At 40.7% G+C, this 18,113-nt stretch overlaps 1 protein-coding gene across 5 annotated transcripts in view; it reads right to left on the reverse strand.

Moving 5' to 3' along the window:
- Nucleotides 1–18,113, reverse strand: part of MYO1B (myosin IB) — a 115,008-nt gene that overhangs the window by 69,385 nt on the left and 27,510 nt on the right. For all 5 annotated transcript variants that reach the window (XM_054208472.1, XM_054208475.1, XM_054208473.1 and 2 more), the window contains exon 3: nucleotides 12,974–13,089. In XM_054208472.1, the coding sequence (XP_054064447.1) occupies nucleotides 12,974–13,089 (116 nt within the window). The remainder of the gene's footprint in view (nucleotides 1–12,973; nucleotides 13,090–18,113) is intronic.

Below are 18,113 nucleotides of genomic sequence, written 5' to 3' on the forward strand. Positions count from 1 at the left end.
TTAATGTGGACCGGTGCCGGCTGTACACAATATAAACACCTTCAGCTGCAGCCAAACAACAGGTATAACTTGTGACTTAGTTCGCCTAAAGGAGGGAATTGAAATAGTGAACTCTTACTTGGAGCAGGTTCCTGTTATCAGTTGAAGTGAATATATACATAATAAATACATGAAGAAAGGCTGAGGGATTTGGGTCTCTTCAGTCTGGAAAAAAGACAGCTGAGGGGGGACCTTATCAACACTTATAAATACTTAAAGGGTGCATGTCAGGAGGATGGGGCCAGGCTCTTTTCAGTGGTGCCCAGGGACAGGACAAGAGGTAACGGGCACAAACGTGAACATAGGAAGTTCCACCTAAACATGAGGAGGAACTTCTTTACTTTGAGGGTGGCAGAGCACTGGCACAGGCTGCCCAGAGAGGTGGCAGAGTCTCCATCTCTGGAGACATTCCAAACCCGCCTGGACGCGTTCCTGTGCAACCTGCTCTAGGTGACCCTGCTCTGGCAGGGGGTTGGACTAGATGATCTCCAGAGGTCCCTTCCAACCCTATGATTCTGTGATTCTATGATAAGCCAAGGCCGGGGGGAGGGAAGCAAGTATCTCCAAGCTTTTCAGAAGAGCAGCTTGGCTTGGATTCCCCCGTGACTAGTGCCATTCCTTGAAATTAAATCAGCCAGCTGGATGCCACGTAACCATCAGCTCCTCATCCGTACTCAGGCCATGGGTCTAGCATGAAGGAATAACTCCCCTTTCCAAGGCACAGCACTAACCAGCTGAGTTTGTAACCCAAACAGTCTCCCACCCCACACGCCGGGCTGTGTCACCAAGGCAGCCAACCAGCTCCTACACGATCACACAGGATGACACAGCTGGGCCTCTGCTGACCTACAGCAAATGAGCCTGCTCTACCATGCACTGCAAGGATTTTAAGTTTTTTGGGGGAAAAGGCATTTCTGTTTACAATAATTTTACTGGGCTATGATATCTTTGAAGGGAAGTACAGGAAGTGTTTTCCATTGTTTTATTAAAACCATATTTAATTAGATGTAGTTTATTTCCTAAGATAAATCAGCACTTGCATGCTTGATTTAACGACTGCCTAAGCCAGCCAACTCCTTACACTCGGTGGTTTTACTGCAGAAGTATACGCTGAACCTTTTTGGTAGCCATATCGTGAGTCAGAAGCTCCATACTCTTCCTTGACCTGCCACATCCTGACTGCACCAAACGAGCCTGCAGCCACCTGCAAGGGCAGCAGTTTCATGGCACGCCAGGCGTGCCGGTGGCGAGAGACTCAACAGTTCTCCATGGACTTTCTGAAGCTTTTCTGAGGTCGGGCTTGTAAAAATTAGGATTTAGCCCATTAACAAACGCGTTCCCCAGTTCAAATGGAGTAGCAAGGGGTCAGACAGCTGAACGGGACAGTAAGGAAAACAGAGATGTAAACTGATTCTCCTTGCTTGGCTTCTGTCACAGTTTAAAGGACACACCATTTTTTTAAAATTCCAGTTTACTATTTCATCTACATACTAGCAGATTTGAATTGCACCTCTGAACTCTTGCACGTATTTGGAAATGAAGGACTGGTGGGACAGGGAGGAAAAGGGGGAGCAAGGGAAAACAATCATTCCCTTTCTGCGCTGAAATATCTGGACTCTCAATATTTTACAGAAAATTGAATTAGTTTCTGTACCTAATACACCATGTGTCTGAAAATTAGGGAAGTTTGCTGGTCAAGCACATGTGTTCAGTTCATGTCAGCTTCGACCAAATTTTAAATAAAAGAAATCTTTTTCTGCAGAACAAGCCATGCTTTGAGTAGGCTGCTGCACTGTGTGAACAGCACACTAAAAGTAAACTCCTCCAATAAAAAGGTAATTCATCTTGACTTAGGTGGCTAAGCATAATACTTATTACATCAAAATAAAATACCGAGAAACAATTATTCCTCATTTTTAAAACACTGATCACGGCTAAACACAGGTCCTTACAATTATCCATAGCTATTTCAGAAAAAAACAGGCCCAGAATACAGGTGAAATACTTAGAAGACAATAATCCTATTAGAGGAATAATGATCATTATAACCTGGCTTTTCCTGTACAGATGAGAATTTACTGTTAGTCACTTTTTTCCTTTTCTTTTTTAATTTTTTTCTTCAAATAGGATGTATCTTTGGGCCTCATAGTTTGAGCTCGTCCAAATCCAGCAGCAGAGCAGAGACGCTCCATGTAAAAATGCCAGCGACTTCTTGATCTCGCAAATGAAACCACAATAGGGCTGTACGGCTTGCGGGGTTTTCCTGAGGCAGAGGAGAGGGGCGTGCTGCTCTTACGATTTCACATGGAAAAATGTTTAGCAAACAGGCAGTGTTCCATGTTACCGCCTCAACAAACGTTCTCCTGCTTCGCAAAAAGAAAACACCAATTTTATTTGCAGCTTTAAGAAGCATCACCCTGAAGTCAGAATTTCCTCCTGATGCTGTAAGGGCAGAGATACTGCAAGTCAAGGTTTGGCTTCCACAATAAGCATGCATTGCTACGTGTGCTCATGCAGGGACTTCTCTCACTGGAAATAATTTTAGCGCAACAGTAACAATCCTGTCGTAGAGAAGCTCACTCTACTCTGCAAACTGAAGAATGAAAAATAAACTTATTCCTTTATTCTAAAGTAATTAAATGTGTTCCAGTACTCAGGGGAGGATGAACAGTGAAGTGAGGTGCCCAGCTTCACATACTCGCTTCATAGAAAGGGACATGCTTTCAAAGGTCCCACCTCCCAGGACAACAGCATACTGTAGCACAACTGAGCTCCAGGATGCTGCACGCACCTAAGAGACAGAGTGGCTCACATAAAAAGATGCGTCCCGGAGTGACCTCATAGCTCTGCCTGGTGAGATGGGTAAAGAAACGTCAGCCATCTGTTAGTGCAATAGACTGCACTGGAAGGCAACACAAAAAAATGCTGAGCACTCCGCCAAATTCACACCACAGTATTGGAGAAATCGGAGTATTAATCACATCCTCATAGCTATTTGCAAGCCGGAGTAAGCTGCTATTTATTAGCTTTGAAATTCAGGCTCTATAACGCAAAAGCTAGCACACACCTGCCCTCAAGTTTACCAGAGACAACAGTGACAAAATCACAAATAAAAGTAATTCAGTGATCCAGAAAACGCCTGATGGGCAACACCAACACCGTGTAATTACATAGGTATGGTGCTACTTTACTTGGAGGAGTTACTGAATTTTTTAATTTTGCACGTAACTCTTAAGTACTCTTAACAAACAAAGGAGTTCGTCAGGAAGTTGAAAAGCCTACGCAACTTCTTTTTTACCTCCCAGCTCTCTTTCAAAAAAAGCACCACTCATTAATCCCTGGACAAAGCAGGCACTAAAGCTTATCTGAGCTTCTGAGAGCTTGTTAGCTCAGGTACAACACCAAGCTAACAAGTCTGTTCAGTCTATAAAATGGCATTTGCTCAAATTTGTGTGTGGGATGACTGGTCACAGCAAGAAATTAAAAGCCTTCTTCAAATTGCTCAACACCAGGCTTCAGTCCAGCCCATGGAGACTATTTCCAGGGGCATGTTTCAACAGCCGCGTCCTTGGTTGGTCTGCTGATGCTCAAGGAGGATGTCAACTGCACGCATCTTTTTTGTCCTATGGGTACATCCTCTCTAAGAATCACCTTGGAGCAATTATGACCAGTTACAATTTGAATTCCAAAAGGTTTAGCAATTAAAAATCATTTTTGTAGTATATAAAAGAAAACTGTGTATATAAGAAAAGTGCAAATTTGAACTAATTTACTGAAATGACCACAATTAAGCTGTCTTTGTAGTTCAGACCTTTGTTTGTTAAACCCCAGTCCCAGCTCTCTTATCTATTCAAAAGTAGATTATTCTGTGTGCTAGACAGTAAATATTAAGACTGTGTATTTCCTGATTTATAACATGAAAAAGTTTATCTTTAATAACCCAAATTATATTAACCATAATGTACCAGAGTTGAAGAAACTGGAGCCTGTTGCCAATAAAAAGTGATAGAATGGAAAACATTCTGCCTCTAAAGGTGGTACAAAAGCTGGAATTTTACTGAAGTTTCTTTAAGGCTTTAAACATTAGCCTTGTTTACACTGTATCTAAACTCATGACAAAGGCTCCTAGCATAGCAGATGGGCATTTTCTGGCATGTTATAAATTGCTTAAAAGGAAAAAAAAAAAAAAAGGCAACCATTAAACACAATGAGACACTTCCAATGAAAGGACGACAGCTGTTCTTAATTGCAATTTGAAATCCCAGATCTTAAGAGAGTACCATGCTGCCAATTCAGGAAAGGCATAATGAAAATTCTGGTCCATGTACACACAATGCACACAATGCAATTTCTCTCATTTCTGACAGGGTCTCTACCTGCCCTCACTTCAGTCTGCATTTAAGAATTGAACCGTAGCAGTAACTCCGTTTAAGTAGTTCTCATTCTTTTCAGCGTGCAAAAAGTCTCAAAATTCTAATGAAAAGAAAAATGAAAATATCGAATCCTTTTTTAAACCTCAAGTTACATTTAAAGCCGCATGAAGTGTTCAAAAATGCTTCCTTTATTTCCAAGTCCTACCATAGCATCAGTCAATTTTCTAATCGGAAGAACTTCATTTTGTTAAGCAGCACAAAAAAGGCTAGTCTTAGTTCTGGCCTAGGCGTACAAATGAAGAGCTAGAAGGAGAACTATTTGAAATGTTGAGAACAGACAAAGAGCGGTTACGTACTGACAAATGTGGAGAGCTGCATTACAAAACCGAAAAATTACTGCAGGTCCTTTCCTTTATTAAGTGCCCACTTCATTCACAACATTCAGTCATACTGAAGGGATTCCCACACCTTTTGTGTGAATTAGAGATTCTGCTTTATGCAACAATGTGAATTAATTTTAAAAAAATCTCAGCATTTTATGTCCTAAAAATATCAATGTCATAATGTGAATACTAGCCAGACCATTTGACTTCCAGGAAAACGAGAGAAATGCGATCCAGCAAAAAAGTTACCATTAGTTTAGACTCCTGAAGCATTAACACACATCTCCAACCATTCAACATATATTAAGGCTTTTTTTTTTTTTTTTTTTACCTTTTTTAAAAATTATTTTTGCTCTAACAATCTAGCCAAACCCCAAATTTTTTTTTTTGGCTTACAAATAAACACAACTATAACAAATACACTCACATGCAAAAAAAGAAGAGAAAGAGATTGTCACAGACAACTAAAAACATTTGACTCTCTATCCCTGACATGACTGAAGTCAAATGTGAAAGTATGCTGTGTACAGAGGTATGAGTAAATATTTGAAAACAGTTCTGAAAACAAAGTTATTTTCTTGAGGCTCTAAGCCAGCAGTTAATTCATGAAGGATGCCCCAAGATTATTTTCCTTTGTACACCATGACGACAATTATAGAGTTACAGAAGCATCTGGAACAGATCTTGAGTTAAGTGTTTCCCTTACAAACTCACTATCCTTTAAAGGTACACAATTGCTTTTTTTTGCAAGCTTCTTCGAAAAGCCCACTGGACACGTGAATGTTGGCTAGGACCACACATGGCTCTCCAAACGAGCAACTGATGAATGAGCAGGCTCTACTGGAGCCAGGTGGGTCCTGGCCAGAGAGAGAAGCCTCTGGCAGCAGGGCTTCAGGAGCTGTGACTGACAGTACTGCCAACTGGTATGGCTATGGAGACCAAAATTGTTCGTGAGCCAGTGGATCTGGTGCTTTTGAATAATTTTGTCACAGCAGCATATGCTGCTGTAGCTTCTGAGAGTTCTGAGACACAGAGAAGATGGAGGGCGAGACCAGAGGCAGAGTCCTCTCTGCCTCTTGGGGTATTTTGGGAGACAGTTTTGTCTTGATGCTTTTTATATCCCCTATAATCTATACATACTCCTTCCTGGCCTAGGAAGTGTTTAAATGCCACAACAGCACAAAAATCCACCTGGACTCCACACTGCCGGACCGTCTGATGTCTGGGCGAGTCCATGTGCAGGCAGCTCTGGCAGCTCCACCCCACCCGTGCTACGGCTCTGCGGCCACACACAGCATCGTACGCTTTCATGTTGGAAATCCTGTGTCCTAGACACTGACAGAAGAATGACAGCACCAGTGCCATACAAAAAGAATTTCAAGGGCCTTTTCATTTCTTAATTTAGGAAGCGCTACTCAGAGGACCAATGGAAAGGCTCATTCCACTGAACTTTGGAATCCAGTCTAAATGTCACTCCAGACCATTTAAAAAATTAAAATAAAGCCCAACATTCATCTATACACAGCTTTTTGCAGGCTGTTTCCCCTTCTTGGATGTTGGGTGCATTTTTTGAGCCTCCTTACAACGGCATGTCCTGCTATAAATCAGTTCCTGTATTATTACACAATATTACAAATTTTCATGCAATCTAATACCGGCAGAAACAAGCAACTACTGTTCTTGTCAATAAGACTATATTCACCTCTGTGGCACTGGGGTGACATGGCTGCATTATGTGCTATCCAAACCAACTGAAATAGCCCTGCTCAAATTTCAGGAAAAAGCTAAATTTATTATCGCATGCAAGAGAAACCTGGCTTTACACCCTAACCCTAGTTCTCAAATCACTTCCAAAACACTCTTCAGAGAATCGGAGGACCATTTCAATATGGCCACATCACAACCACCTTCCACAAAACTCTGTTTCCCCAGAAGGGCTTCTGAGGTCTCCTACCAAGTGTAAAATTTAGGAAACTGAGCATCCCATGGGTGTACATCAGCAGCCTGCAAAAGAGGCAGCTCTTCTCAGGCATTAAGTCCTTCTGACTCTTGAAGCAAGTGTGATGCTTCATCCCCTTTTCATCTATGCACTTGAGGAATTTACATTCACAGATACACCACATCCAGTACTGCCTCACTGTAGAGGTTAAGAAAGTAATAAGCCTGACCCCTTCCAAAATAAGACTTCAATATTCTCTGTAGGTTTTTTTCCCTCCCTTTCTTCTTTCAACTCATTCCTAGCATGGGTTTAACAATTAGATACTGGCAGTCCTCTCTAATTGCTATTTATGATTTCTGTCAGCCATAGATGCTCCCTCTCTGCCCAGGGGTTAATTTTGCCAACTAACCTCTGAAGTGATCATCTTCCCTCGACTATAAATCTCTCCTGAAAGAGGCACTCTGCTGAGCCACATGAACAAGTCCAAAGGCTGAGTCTCTGGAGAAGTCAGGAATTATTAGGAAAAAGGACAAAAGGTCTGTAAAAAGGGGATACTGCTGCAAGGTGAACAAAACCATAGGGGGGAAATTAAAAAAAAAAAGAACAAAAAAACCCAAACAACCAAAAAAACCCCACACACACCCAAAACACCCAAACCCCCCCTCAAAACAAAAGGAAAGGATGAGGAAAGGGCAAACTGAAAAGGAAATGCTAAAATAAACTGGGGCAATGAAGGACACTGAACTGTGGCACAGGCTCTCACCCCACCATCTCCTTCTTCAACAAATAAAGATAGCGACTTTGTATCTTAAAGCTCCACTACCTATGGGGAAAAGGTGAGTTTTACATATAGGCAAAAACTACCACTCACAGCTGGGACTTTCTCGTGCCCTTTAGACAAAAATTTTTGCTTTAAATCCAGGAGGAAAGAGAGTTACTGTAACCTTGGTGTTTCGGAAGACATGCAATCCTGGAATACCAGCAAAAAAAGCCAGAAGCAAAAATATAGCTTCTATATTCACTGTTTACATTGTCTCAAAACTTGAGAAGGAAACAGCAAATTTTATCTATTGTCAGAGTAATTGCAGATATTCACAGAATATCCCAATATGTCCCAATAATTATTAATATGATGATCATTGAAATTGGAAACATTAATAAGTTCCTCATTCTTGTATTTTAATAGGCATAAGGTTGGTATCTTTGTGTTTATATCCCATATAAAGACAAGCTGGTTTTCACGAGTTGCCTGCAGGAGTTTAAGTCTCTCTGAATTCAAAAGCTTATAAGGCAAAACTATTATCTTTTCAGAAATACTTGACTTAAAAGAGCTATTAACAAGTAAACAGAATAAACAGCAAAACAGCCTAAGTGGAATTCAATAGATAAAAGCCTTCTCCAGATATTTTCCTGCTCTCCCAATTATGCACCGTAAATAATTCAGTGCATAGCTTAAAAAAAATGCACGTTGACTCTGAACTCCTATTTGCTTGTAGCTTGCCGTTAGGCATACTGTTGCCACTTTCAATTTTGTCCCTCAACTTAAAATAATCTGTGATTCTTCTAGAGCGAGCAGGTAAGGCTTTTCAGAACATGAAGGGGAGCAAAGAGTCACATGCCATGCTACCTCCCAGAGACAGAGAGCTGCCAGGAGCCGATGTTAAGATAGGAAAAGCAAGAAAGCACCCACTCTGCAGTCCCCCTTAAAGCAAATCTGTTACTGGTAGGAAAGTGATACAGCATGATGGTTACAAATATGTGATACTACAAGCTATTTATTTCCTAATGCGTTCACTTTGAAGATGCCAGCAGATGCCCTTGTCCCTTGTAGAAGTCAATGTAAATTACCAAGACAGGCAGCTTGGTTCTCTCGTGTGTCTAGGTTACCCACAAGGTAAGCAAAACAGCAATTACATCGACTGAAATAGTAATTACATCAACTAAAAGAGCAGAACAGAAGTGTAAGGACTGCACAAATCAAGCAGCAAACTGAACACTGAAATGTCATACTCCGCCCTGTCAAGTCAGAGGCAAGTTTGATCCTGCCTTGCAGATAAAGACAAAACCAGCAAGATTAACAAAACTTTGAAAAAAAAAAAACAAAAACAAAAAACAATTTAAAAGCTTGGTAAACTTCCTATTACAGCTATGCAAATAGCCATAGACTATGAAAATAAGCATTCAGAAGGCCTAGAAAAGTAACACTTTATTACATGGTGCCACAACAACAGTGGTATATTTAGAGAGGAATGGACTATTAAAATAAAAATCTCTTTGATCAAATTTTATGAGGTATAACACTATCCAAAATAACCTGACCAGAAACTTTCTTCCAGAAATTCAGTTTAGCTGCCCATTCAAAATGTGTCCGTGGCCTTACTCTGTAGTTTCCAAAGAACATTTTAAAAAAATAACTAAAAAAAAAAAAACAATGCCCAAAGCCTGCAATTAAGTATTAACTAGCGTCACTGAAAGCCTCAGTCACTCTCGCAGACGCTCTTAAGGTTGATGAAACGTAGAGCAGATAACTAGGCGTTTACTCCCTCGCCTTTCAGACTAGGGCTAAGAAAACATGTGGACAGATTTTCACTCCCGTGAGTCTGTGTTTCCTTCAGTGACCATATATGGAAAAAAATCCCTAGGTATGGATTCCCTTCATGTCATTATATACTTTTCTCCCTTTTTCCTTCTGTTTTCATTTGCTCACCAAGCCTGCTATTTTACTGGGACTCTCTGCTGGCATTCTCAAGCACATCCCCCCTATACCAATCCATCGCATACAAATGCTTGCACACACCTCAAGCATAGACAGAAGGTCATATGAAACTACCGGAAAATAAGCAAAACATGGTCAGATTCCTTGTTTCCCAGGAGCTCCCACACGCAGCCAGAGCTCTGGGAGTGTCCCATGGCAGCCTGCTCCAGAGACACTGACACTTAAAACCTGTGATTCCCAAACCTGAAGGTTCTCTCCAAAACGACAGACCTTGGAGAATATGAGCTACCATGTTAACAGGTAACAGCATGTTTGTTTCTGACAGAAGAGTTTTGGTGCCACACAGACTTGGTTTCTGTAGGAATCTCAAACCAAATTGCTGCTAGAAATTTTCTGCAATAAATTCTTTGCATTTTTCTAGCTAGCACTAGTAACAAAATTAGATTGATTATTTGTACAAAGGAGATGCTGAAATAAACACACTATATATCGTTTTATTTCTAGACATACTTTCTAGGTCATATGCATTAATTTCCTTATAAACAGTCAAGAGTTTTGCTTTGCTCAGGATTATGCAATAGGAACCAAAAGCCTTTTCCCAAAGCATACTTAAATGGCACGGTGGGCTTACCCACAATCAATTCTTCTGAAAAGGCCATGGCTTAATGGAGATTTACACATCAAAGAAAAATATGTACATCTCCACAAATCAATGTGGGGTTTTTTTACCCCACGTCAGAATACCACAAATTGCAATTTGGTCTCACAGCATCTCTTCATTAAAGTTCCTGAGCTGGAAAAAAAAAAAAAAAAAAAAAAGCTTGAAGATTGCAAGGTCTCTGTGGAATTGTAGCAACATCCTCAGACATGCCTGAACCCTGCTTTTAACCATGGCCTCCTACTCCCAAGATCAGTCAACCCTAGCATTAGCTGCAAGCTCCAAGACTGGGAGGATGCCGGCTCTGTCCCAAACCCAGTTCCTGGCCTGTACTGACCAGCGTGGTAGGCAAGCACCCCGTTGGTGATCAGTCTAGGCTGGGCTGCAGCAGGACCATATGGTCAACCTGGAAGCTCACCTCATGGTCTATGAGGCAGCATTCAAGTACCAGCTCTATGTTCATAGAGTGAGCAAGTGGACTGGCATCAATCCTTAGGCTACAGCACAAGGCACTCTATATTAAAGGGGATGAAAAGTTGTTTAGGCTTGTCAGAGATGGCGTAAGACAGCCTACATAGCCCTTATTTTAGACACCTACAATATTTTAAAAGCATCTTTTAAAGACAGTGAGAAGTTTACCAACTTTAGCAGAGACAAGTGTCTCCCTTGATTCTGCAGTTCTCATAAGCACCTACAGACAGGTGGGAAGGGACGCAAGGTCACCATAAAGTAAGATCATTTTATATTTCTACACTTTGAAAAGAAAACATTGTATCTGTAAAAAAACAAAACAAAACAAAAAAGAAACAAACAAAAACCAAACCCAAACCAACCAAACAAAAAAGCAACATAACAAAGATTATTTCATAGTCCTGTAGTTTCAAAGAGATGTTGTCAGAAGACAAAATTTTCCTACAGAAGCAATACCAAATAAAGCAAATTTCTGGAGAGACGTATCTGTCCAAGACAAATTAGCCTTACACTTTTAATGACTTGGCATTCTATCCAAACTTGCAAGGAAAATCTATTACTATCACACAGTCGAGATCTCCTGACATAGTTAAAATTCTACATTTCCTCACTTCAAACTACTGCTCTTAAAGTGGATTTCTAGTGTTTGGACTCCAGAAGTTCTTGCTTTGAGACGGCAGCCTGACCATAAAATTATTGTCATTAGTGATGAATGATGTTTACGAAACATTTTTCTACCAAGTAAAGACCCTCATAATACACACAAGAATGACTGTTGACCGTTTCTATTCTGGAAAAACATCCCTCAAGAGAGATGGGAAAAATGCAGAGATCAATATATTACTGTGTACTTGATTCAACATGTAACCAAGCACATAGTACTGACTTTCAGAATGTCAAACTGTAACTCCCAGATTTTATTTTTAAAATCTTCCATCATATGACAGTAAATTTTATACAGCTGAACAAAGTTAGCAGAGCAGAAAGTTCTTTTAGAAAGCAACTGTGCTAATTTAGCAAGCAATTGTGCTTGCTAAACAAAACTGTGAAGAAAGAAAACCTGAACATAGCCAGAGTTCAGATCCAAGAGGGCCAAGAACTATGGGAAGCTTATTTCATCTGATTAATTGGCTATTTGCATTTCAGCCAACATATCTGGCGTAGTTACAGATGAAGCATGAGGGCAAAAAATTAATCAGAACAAAATAAATTCCAGAACTCTTTCCATACATAATTTCCTTTTAACCTAAAAGCTAACACTGAAGGAAGATGCATAGATTTATGGCCATGTTTAGACACTCATCTGATCACTGATCACTCAAGTCAGTCTCCTGAGTATGTGACTGCAAAGTCAGATGGCAACCTCACAACACACTGGGAACATCCGCTATCCCAGCATCATGCGGGGAAGAGGACTAGCTGTCTTTAAGCTCACCACTATGATGTCTACCAAGATAGAATGATTACCACAACATACAGACCCGGAAGACAAGATACCTCATTTTCAGCCATACCACCTACACCTGTGACTAAAGTCCTGTCCTATTATGGACAGGGCTTAACCACGTTCCATTACTCCCAATAATTCTGACCAGGCCCAAATAATGGGCGTTGTGTCAGTTCTCTATAACTACAAGGCAAGGCCTTTGACTTATTGGCAATACGGACCCTTGTAGAGGAATTACAGAAGGTGAATCAAAGTCAGAATAAGAGATTATACCTACTTCCCAGCCTTCTATTCCTAAATGTAGACTTGGAATTTACATCACATGCAAATCATATTTTGCAATATTATATGTCTGTATATATGCTATATATTTTAGCCTTAAAATTTGCATTCTATATTTGTGGTACTCTGCCCTTTTAGAACAGGCTCATTTTCACCCAGCACAGAGGAGACCAAGGTTTATTTTCCTACAGTTACCATTCAGACATATCCAATATGTTTCTGCATTCATCATGGTGGGTTTTTTTCATTTTTTGAATTGTGTAAAGAGAAATTAAGAGTTTCAGATATCAAAATTAACACTATATGACCCAAAAATTTTTAACACCTAGAGGCTTTCACAAGGCAATCTGGACTTCGAAAGAAACAGATTTCCTCGAAAACAGACTACTTGCTTTCCAATGCAGTAATAAAGGCTACTGCTAACAATCACAGGAAAATGTTCTGAAATTCACATACCAGGATCTAAATACATGAAACAGAAAGAGTAACTCATCTTGACTTCTCTTTAAAATAAGGATGAATTAATAAAAATTCATTTTGGAGGAGTGGTGGTGTGATTTGGGGTTTTTTTTTGCTTTAATCAACACAGACTTTTGATGACAGACACAGCTGGTACCATCTGTTCCAGGACAGAATGAAAACTAAAACTTCTTCACGATACTTACATGTGAGGACTGAGTTCATAAAAGTTTCGGTTTCTGTATTCTTCCACTTTCTCTGGAGTATAAATGGGTAAAGATCTGTAAGGGTTTATTGATATCACCACACTGCCAATGTATGTCTGTTGAAAGAAAATAAAAAAAAAATATCATGGATTTTTCTCTTTAACGTACCTTTCCTGCTTATATATTATCCGCCCATTTAATACTTATGCAAAAAACAAACAAAAAGCCTAACTGTAGCAATGGATAAATATGTACATACACTCTGAAACACCTTTTAGATCTCTCTCAACAATCACTGTTGGGTACCAAGTTTCTATTTCTACATAACCGAAAGCCTCTTATGAATGTTTTTGCAAAGAAAGCCCAATCGTACAATATTTCTGTGACTAATTCAGTTGGGGGAGGGAAAGGGAAAAGAACACAGATGTTCACAAAGAACCGACTCCATCTGCATGGCAAATGTCACACGAGCTTTGCTACAGCCCTTGTGCACTCGTAGAAAACCATGTAAAGGCAAAGCCAGAGCAGGACTGGGCTCCCTCACCTGAGGGGGAGCTTCACATCGTCTCTTCAAAGCCTCGGGCACAGAAGAGCTTCCCAGGGAATAAGCCTGAAGACTAATAGCCTCTGACAGGTTTCTATCAATGGAGTGATTTACTGTCAGGATTCAAGTCAGTCGAAGTCCTGCTGTGCTTCCTCAGCAGACGTGAAGCATAATTTTTATTTCCAGATTCTAAAAATACTTGCCATTACCCTTGGAAAGCAGACGGAGTAATACGTTGTTTTACTGTGTTAGGTCCCGTTCACTAGCAAGCTGAATAAAGACTGACACCGTACACCCTGATTGCCATGTCGGCACATAACACAATTAACCAGCCTTCATCAAGCCTACTGCTGGATGCCCCGCAGCTCTGTACACCTCCCCCCCGTTGCAAGGGCTGCACTCAAATACACCCGAGTGGCAAGAAATGCCACAACCCCATCCCACCCTGCCTGCAGATACCGATCAAAGATTCATTAAACCCCCAGTGTTTGGTATCTCTTTTCCACAACCATGAAATAAATAAATAACACCTGGTGAAACACGGTCTTCCAATAACCAGGGACTCCCTGGGAGGTACGAAGGGTGTACACAAAAGCCACAGGTTCCTGTTATTTGGATTACACTTGCTAGTAACTACTGAAGAAAAACAATGTTTTTTTACATAGATGTATGATTTTCAATGGCTCCTTCCCCGTAACACCTTAGCACCTCTGAATCACTATTTGGATTTATCCCCACAATTTTTCTTACAGAGGAGTGCTACAATATGCATTTTTAATGGGAACAGAGGCACAAGGAGCCCGAGTTACTCACCAACAGGTTCAACAGAACACCAAATTACCTCCAGAGCTGCAGTCACAAATTAACAATACTAAGTGCTGCAACCCTTCCCCATCTTTCACATCTAAAGCAATTTTCTGCTAAATACTAAATAAATTTGGTCCTAAGCAGAAAGCTAGGAGAGCAATATTTCCCATCTTCCACAGCATGTATATGTATAGGCAAGCTATGAACTCACATGGCATTTTCTGTCCCATTTAAAATAGAGTTGAAGAAAATAGACTGCAGTGATAAAACAAGTAGTATGAGGCTTCCAGAGACTCGTAGTTTATCCTTGCAGTGTTTACTACCCACAGGATGAAATAGAAGTAGCCGCTGCTGACAACTTGCTGTACAACTGCGGCTACGATGAAATGCAATACTTCACTAATTGGGCTCAAGACTTACTATTTCTCAATAACGCATACTTTCTCCTCTCCTTTGGAACTGGCCAGAAACCTTCTGCAAAACATTTCCCTCTCTGCATCGAAGCCAGAACAGACCGAATGCCCTAGGAAACGGGCTGGTTTCACACCAAGAGCCCAGGCAGAGTGTTGCAGGGGTAGTGAGCGTGAACGTGCCTGGCGCACCTTGGCAGCCAGGCTGCAACTAGAAGGAGGGACAACTCCAACCTGCCTCACGCCGCAACCTGGAAGGGAAGCGCCCCCAAAGGCATTCAGATACAGACTGTTGAAAAAATCCCCAAATGATTAGGATTTTTCTTCTTTCAAACACATGCTGCAGTACGTGCTTATATATATTTTCTTCAAATAATAATAAAAAAAATGTTCTAGTTTTGTGGTCATCCTCCTCCTAAGGAGGAAAGTGTTTTCCATCTATGTCCAATCTCTTTGGCTGAACAAGAAGAAAATGCAAAAATTGCCTTTCTACAGTGTTTACTTTGCTCTCTCAGTACATGTGGCTTTGGCAATTTGCAACCCTACGGATTCTTGGCAAGAATAACAGATGCCCAAGACTAAGAAGCTTTCTAGTCTTCACAAGTGCATGCATACCCCAGTTAGGACTCCTTCCTGATAAAACATTAATACGTTAACTTGTTTCCTGCTAAATCTTAAGAATTTGTGAACTCAGCCTGTTGTGAAATCAGTGCCGGGAAGTATCAGCAGAAGAAAGATGAAGGCCAGATCTTGAAGATTATATTTTGAAACAGGAATTCTTTGAAACTCGAAGACTTGCCCTTTTCAGCTATTCTGCTACCATGACAGCATACAATTTAATTGCTAAGTTCCTTGAAGTATCCTGAGACGCCAAGGTAAACAAAGATGAGTGAAAGTGAAAACTTTGATTTTTAATTTTGAATTCAAATGAGATGTATTTAGAAGCATCTCTTCATAGCTAAGTATTGCTTAGATGATGTATTTTGGGAATTCAAGTCAGCTGTTTATTGTCAGACATGAACGAATACAGACCATTTCCTAAAATACCAATATTTCAAAAGGTCAAATGATTATATAGAAACAAAGACATACTCATGTCCATTTTAAACACTGAGCCAAAGCATGCCAAAAATCGTTGGTCTTGCTGCAAAGCTGCTTATAAGAGCTAATACATTTCCTCTTCTAAAAAATGCCAATATCTCAAAGCTGATGCCTAATAGCTACTTGCTACTGATGGTTTCTGAGATTCCATGTAACAGGGATAAACAGATCCGGAAAATAGCTTTCCCACATAACATCTGCCTTCCCACCAGAACTCTATTATAAACAAACAAAATAAATGGCTTAAATCCTTGAGCAAGCGACAAGCACAGAAACATTCCAGAGCTGAAAGCGGAACACCCAAGAATAGTGGGAGACCATACTGTGACACCCCAGGGACTGAAGAGATCCTTCATTTTCCGTGTTTAAGGAAAAAAAATGAAACCCTAGAGGAATGGCCTCATGATAATGAATGCACAGAATGCAGTTAGGAGATCTGATTTCTTTCTTGCTTTGACATGGTCTTGTTTTGCAAGTTTGGACAAGATCTGTTGTCTACTCAAGTTTTGCTAACTAGAGACTCTTGATAATACTCCTTCCTCCAAATTTCTACTTTATTGCAATAACTCACAAAGGCAAATTCTGCCTCCTTGGCGCGTTCATCCAGAACCCAGACCAAAAGGGCACTTACTTGTTTATCAGTGCATCTGTCACGCATCACGGCAACACTGTAATGGGCTAACATTTCATATGCGGAAGAGAACATTCAAATTTCTACCAGGCCAAGTGACAACGCATTCTGCGTTCTCCATCAAAAAAATGCATACAACTCATGCCTGTTTAACACCCCAAGCAAGAAGAAAATTCTAAATCACAATTCAAACGGAAAAACTGATAGTATTTATTACACATCACTTCTAAGCAGTGCTGGAGATGCAATGACCAAGACACTTAGATGCCTGATTTTCTCCCCTTAGGACTGAAAGCCAACATAATCACTTGGGGCAAGATATTAGTGCTACTTCAAGCTTATATGCACCCTGCAAGACCTTCTGTGCCTAAACCAAGCTTTAAGACTGGCTTAAGAAGAAGCCTGAAATAGCAAGATGATGTGAGGCTCCCGTTGCTCAGAAGAAACCACAGGCAGCAGCCTCTTCTCAGCCAAGGGCTGGGGAAAGCTATGCTAGAAACTGGCAAGCTGCCTGAAATCCCTGTGGACCTTTTCAGCGGAGAGGTTGCAAAAACCTTAGAGAGCCTGGCAGAAGGTCCCAACACACCTCCGCAGTCAGGACACACAAGCACTGTGGTGAAGTCTCATACACAGGGAAGAGGCCGTACAGGCCAGCTCAAAAAGGGGAGCTTTTAGAAGACCACGAGTAGAGCTTAAGGGAGAATATTTCACACCGTGGGATTCAGTATATTAATAAAGCTATTTTTCCTCCTCACAAAGTTAGTCTTGCAATACCCCAAGGGCCCAGAAGAGAGGAGATTGCAGCTGCAGAAGCCAGGAAACATTATTGACAGCAGTTGAGGCTGCAGCACAGGAGCTGCAGAGCTGGGGCTAACGTAACAACCTGCTTCGTGTCTTTAAAAGCTTTTCTCGATCTGCGGCATCCTCTGGCAAAGGAACCTTCTGCAGAGTTTAAACCATTAAGCGCCTACACAGATTTACTGCAAACCTTCTGGAAGCGTACTCTACATCACTTTTGCCAGCTCTTAAAAACAGACCCACTGCTCCTTACCCATGGCAGCCTGTAACAGTCCAGAAAAATTGCTGCTGCAACAAGTCACTCCTGCTGTAAAAGGCCCAACTGCTAATGTACCCTGCAAGTGTACTAAATTCCCAGGGCCCGATAAGGTTCCTCTGTTTACTTATTTATTAAACGCTCGAGCACAGAAATAGAAAACAAAGAAATTCTAGTAAAATAAGATTGCTAGTGTGGATACTGATTCTTCCATTTATTCTGACCAATTTTAATACTCCAGATATGCATAATGCACATTTCTTTAGTATTGATTATGCTCAAGTGTACTGGGTTCCTATGACTTTGAACAGTGTCAGATCACACCACTAAAACAACACATTGAAATGAGAGATATTAAAGTAAGATCAAAGAGAAGCGTGACTAGATTTTATCGGAACAAATCCAGAACGAAGGTCTGAGCAGCACTGGGTTTTTTGCAAGGGGGAGGGCTGTGTTTTGTGTTTGTGGTGTTTTTTAATGTGACATACGCAGAAGTACACTTCTAATGTAATACCCATTTTCATTTGTATTTGCCTGAACTACTGTGGTTCTGGATCATGCCAGCTCATAAGCACGTGTGCCGCTGCATGCTC

The sequence above is a fragment of the Rissa tridactyla genome, chromosome 7 (assembly GCF_028500815.1).
Source record: "Rissa tridactyla isolate bRisTri1 chromosome 7, bRisTri1.patW.cur.20221130, whole genome shotgun sequence".
NCBI lineage: Eukaryota > Metazoa > Chordata > Aves > Charadriiformes > Laridae > Rissa > Rissa tridactyla.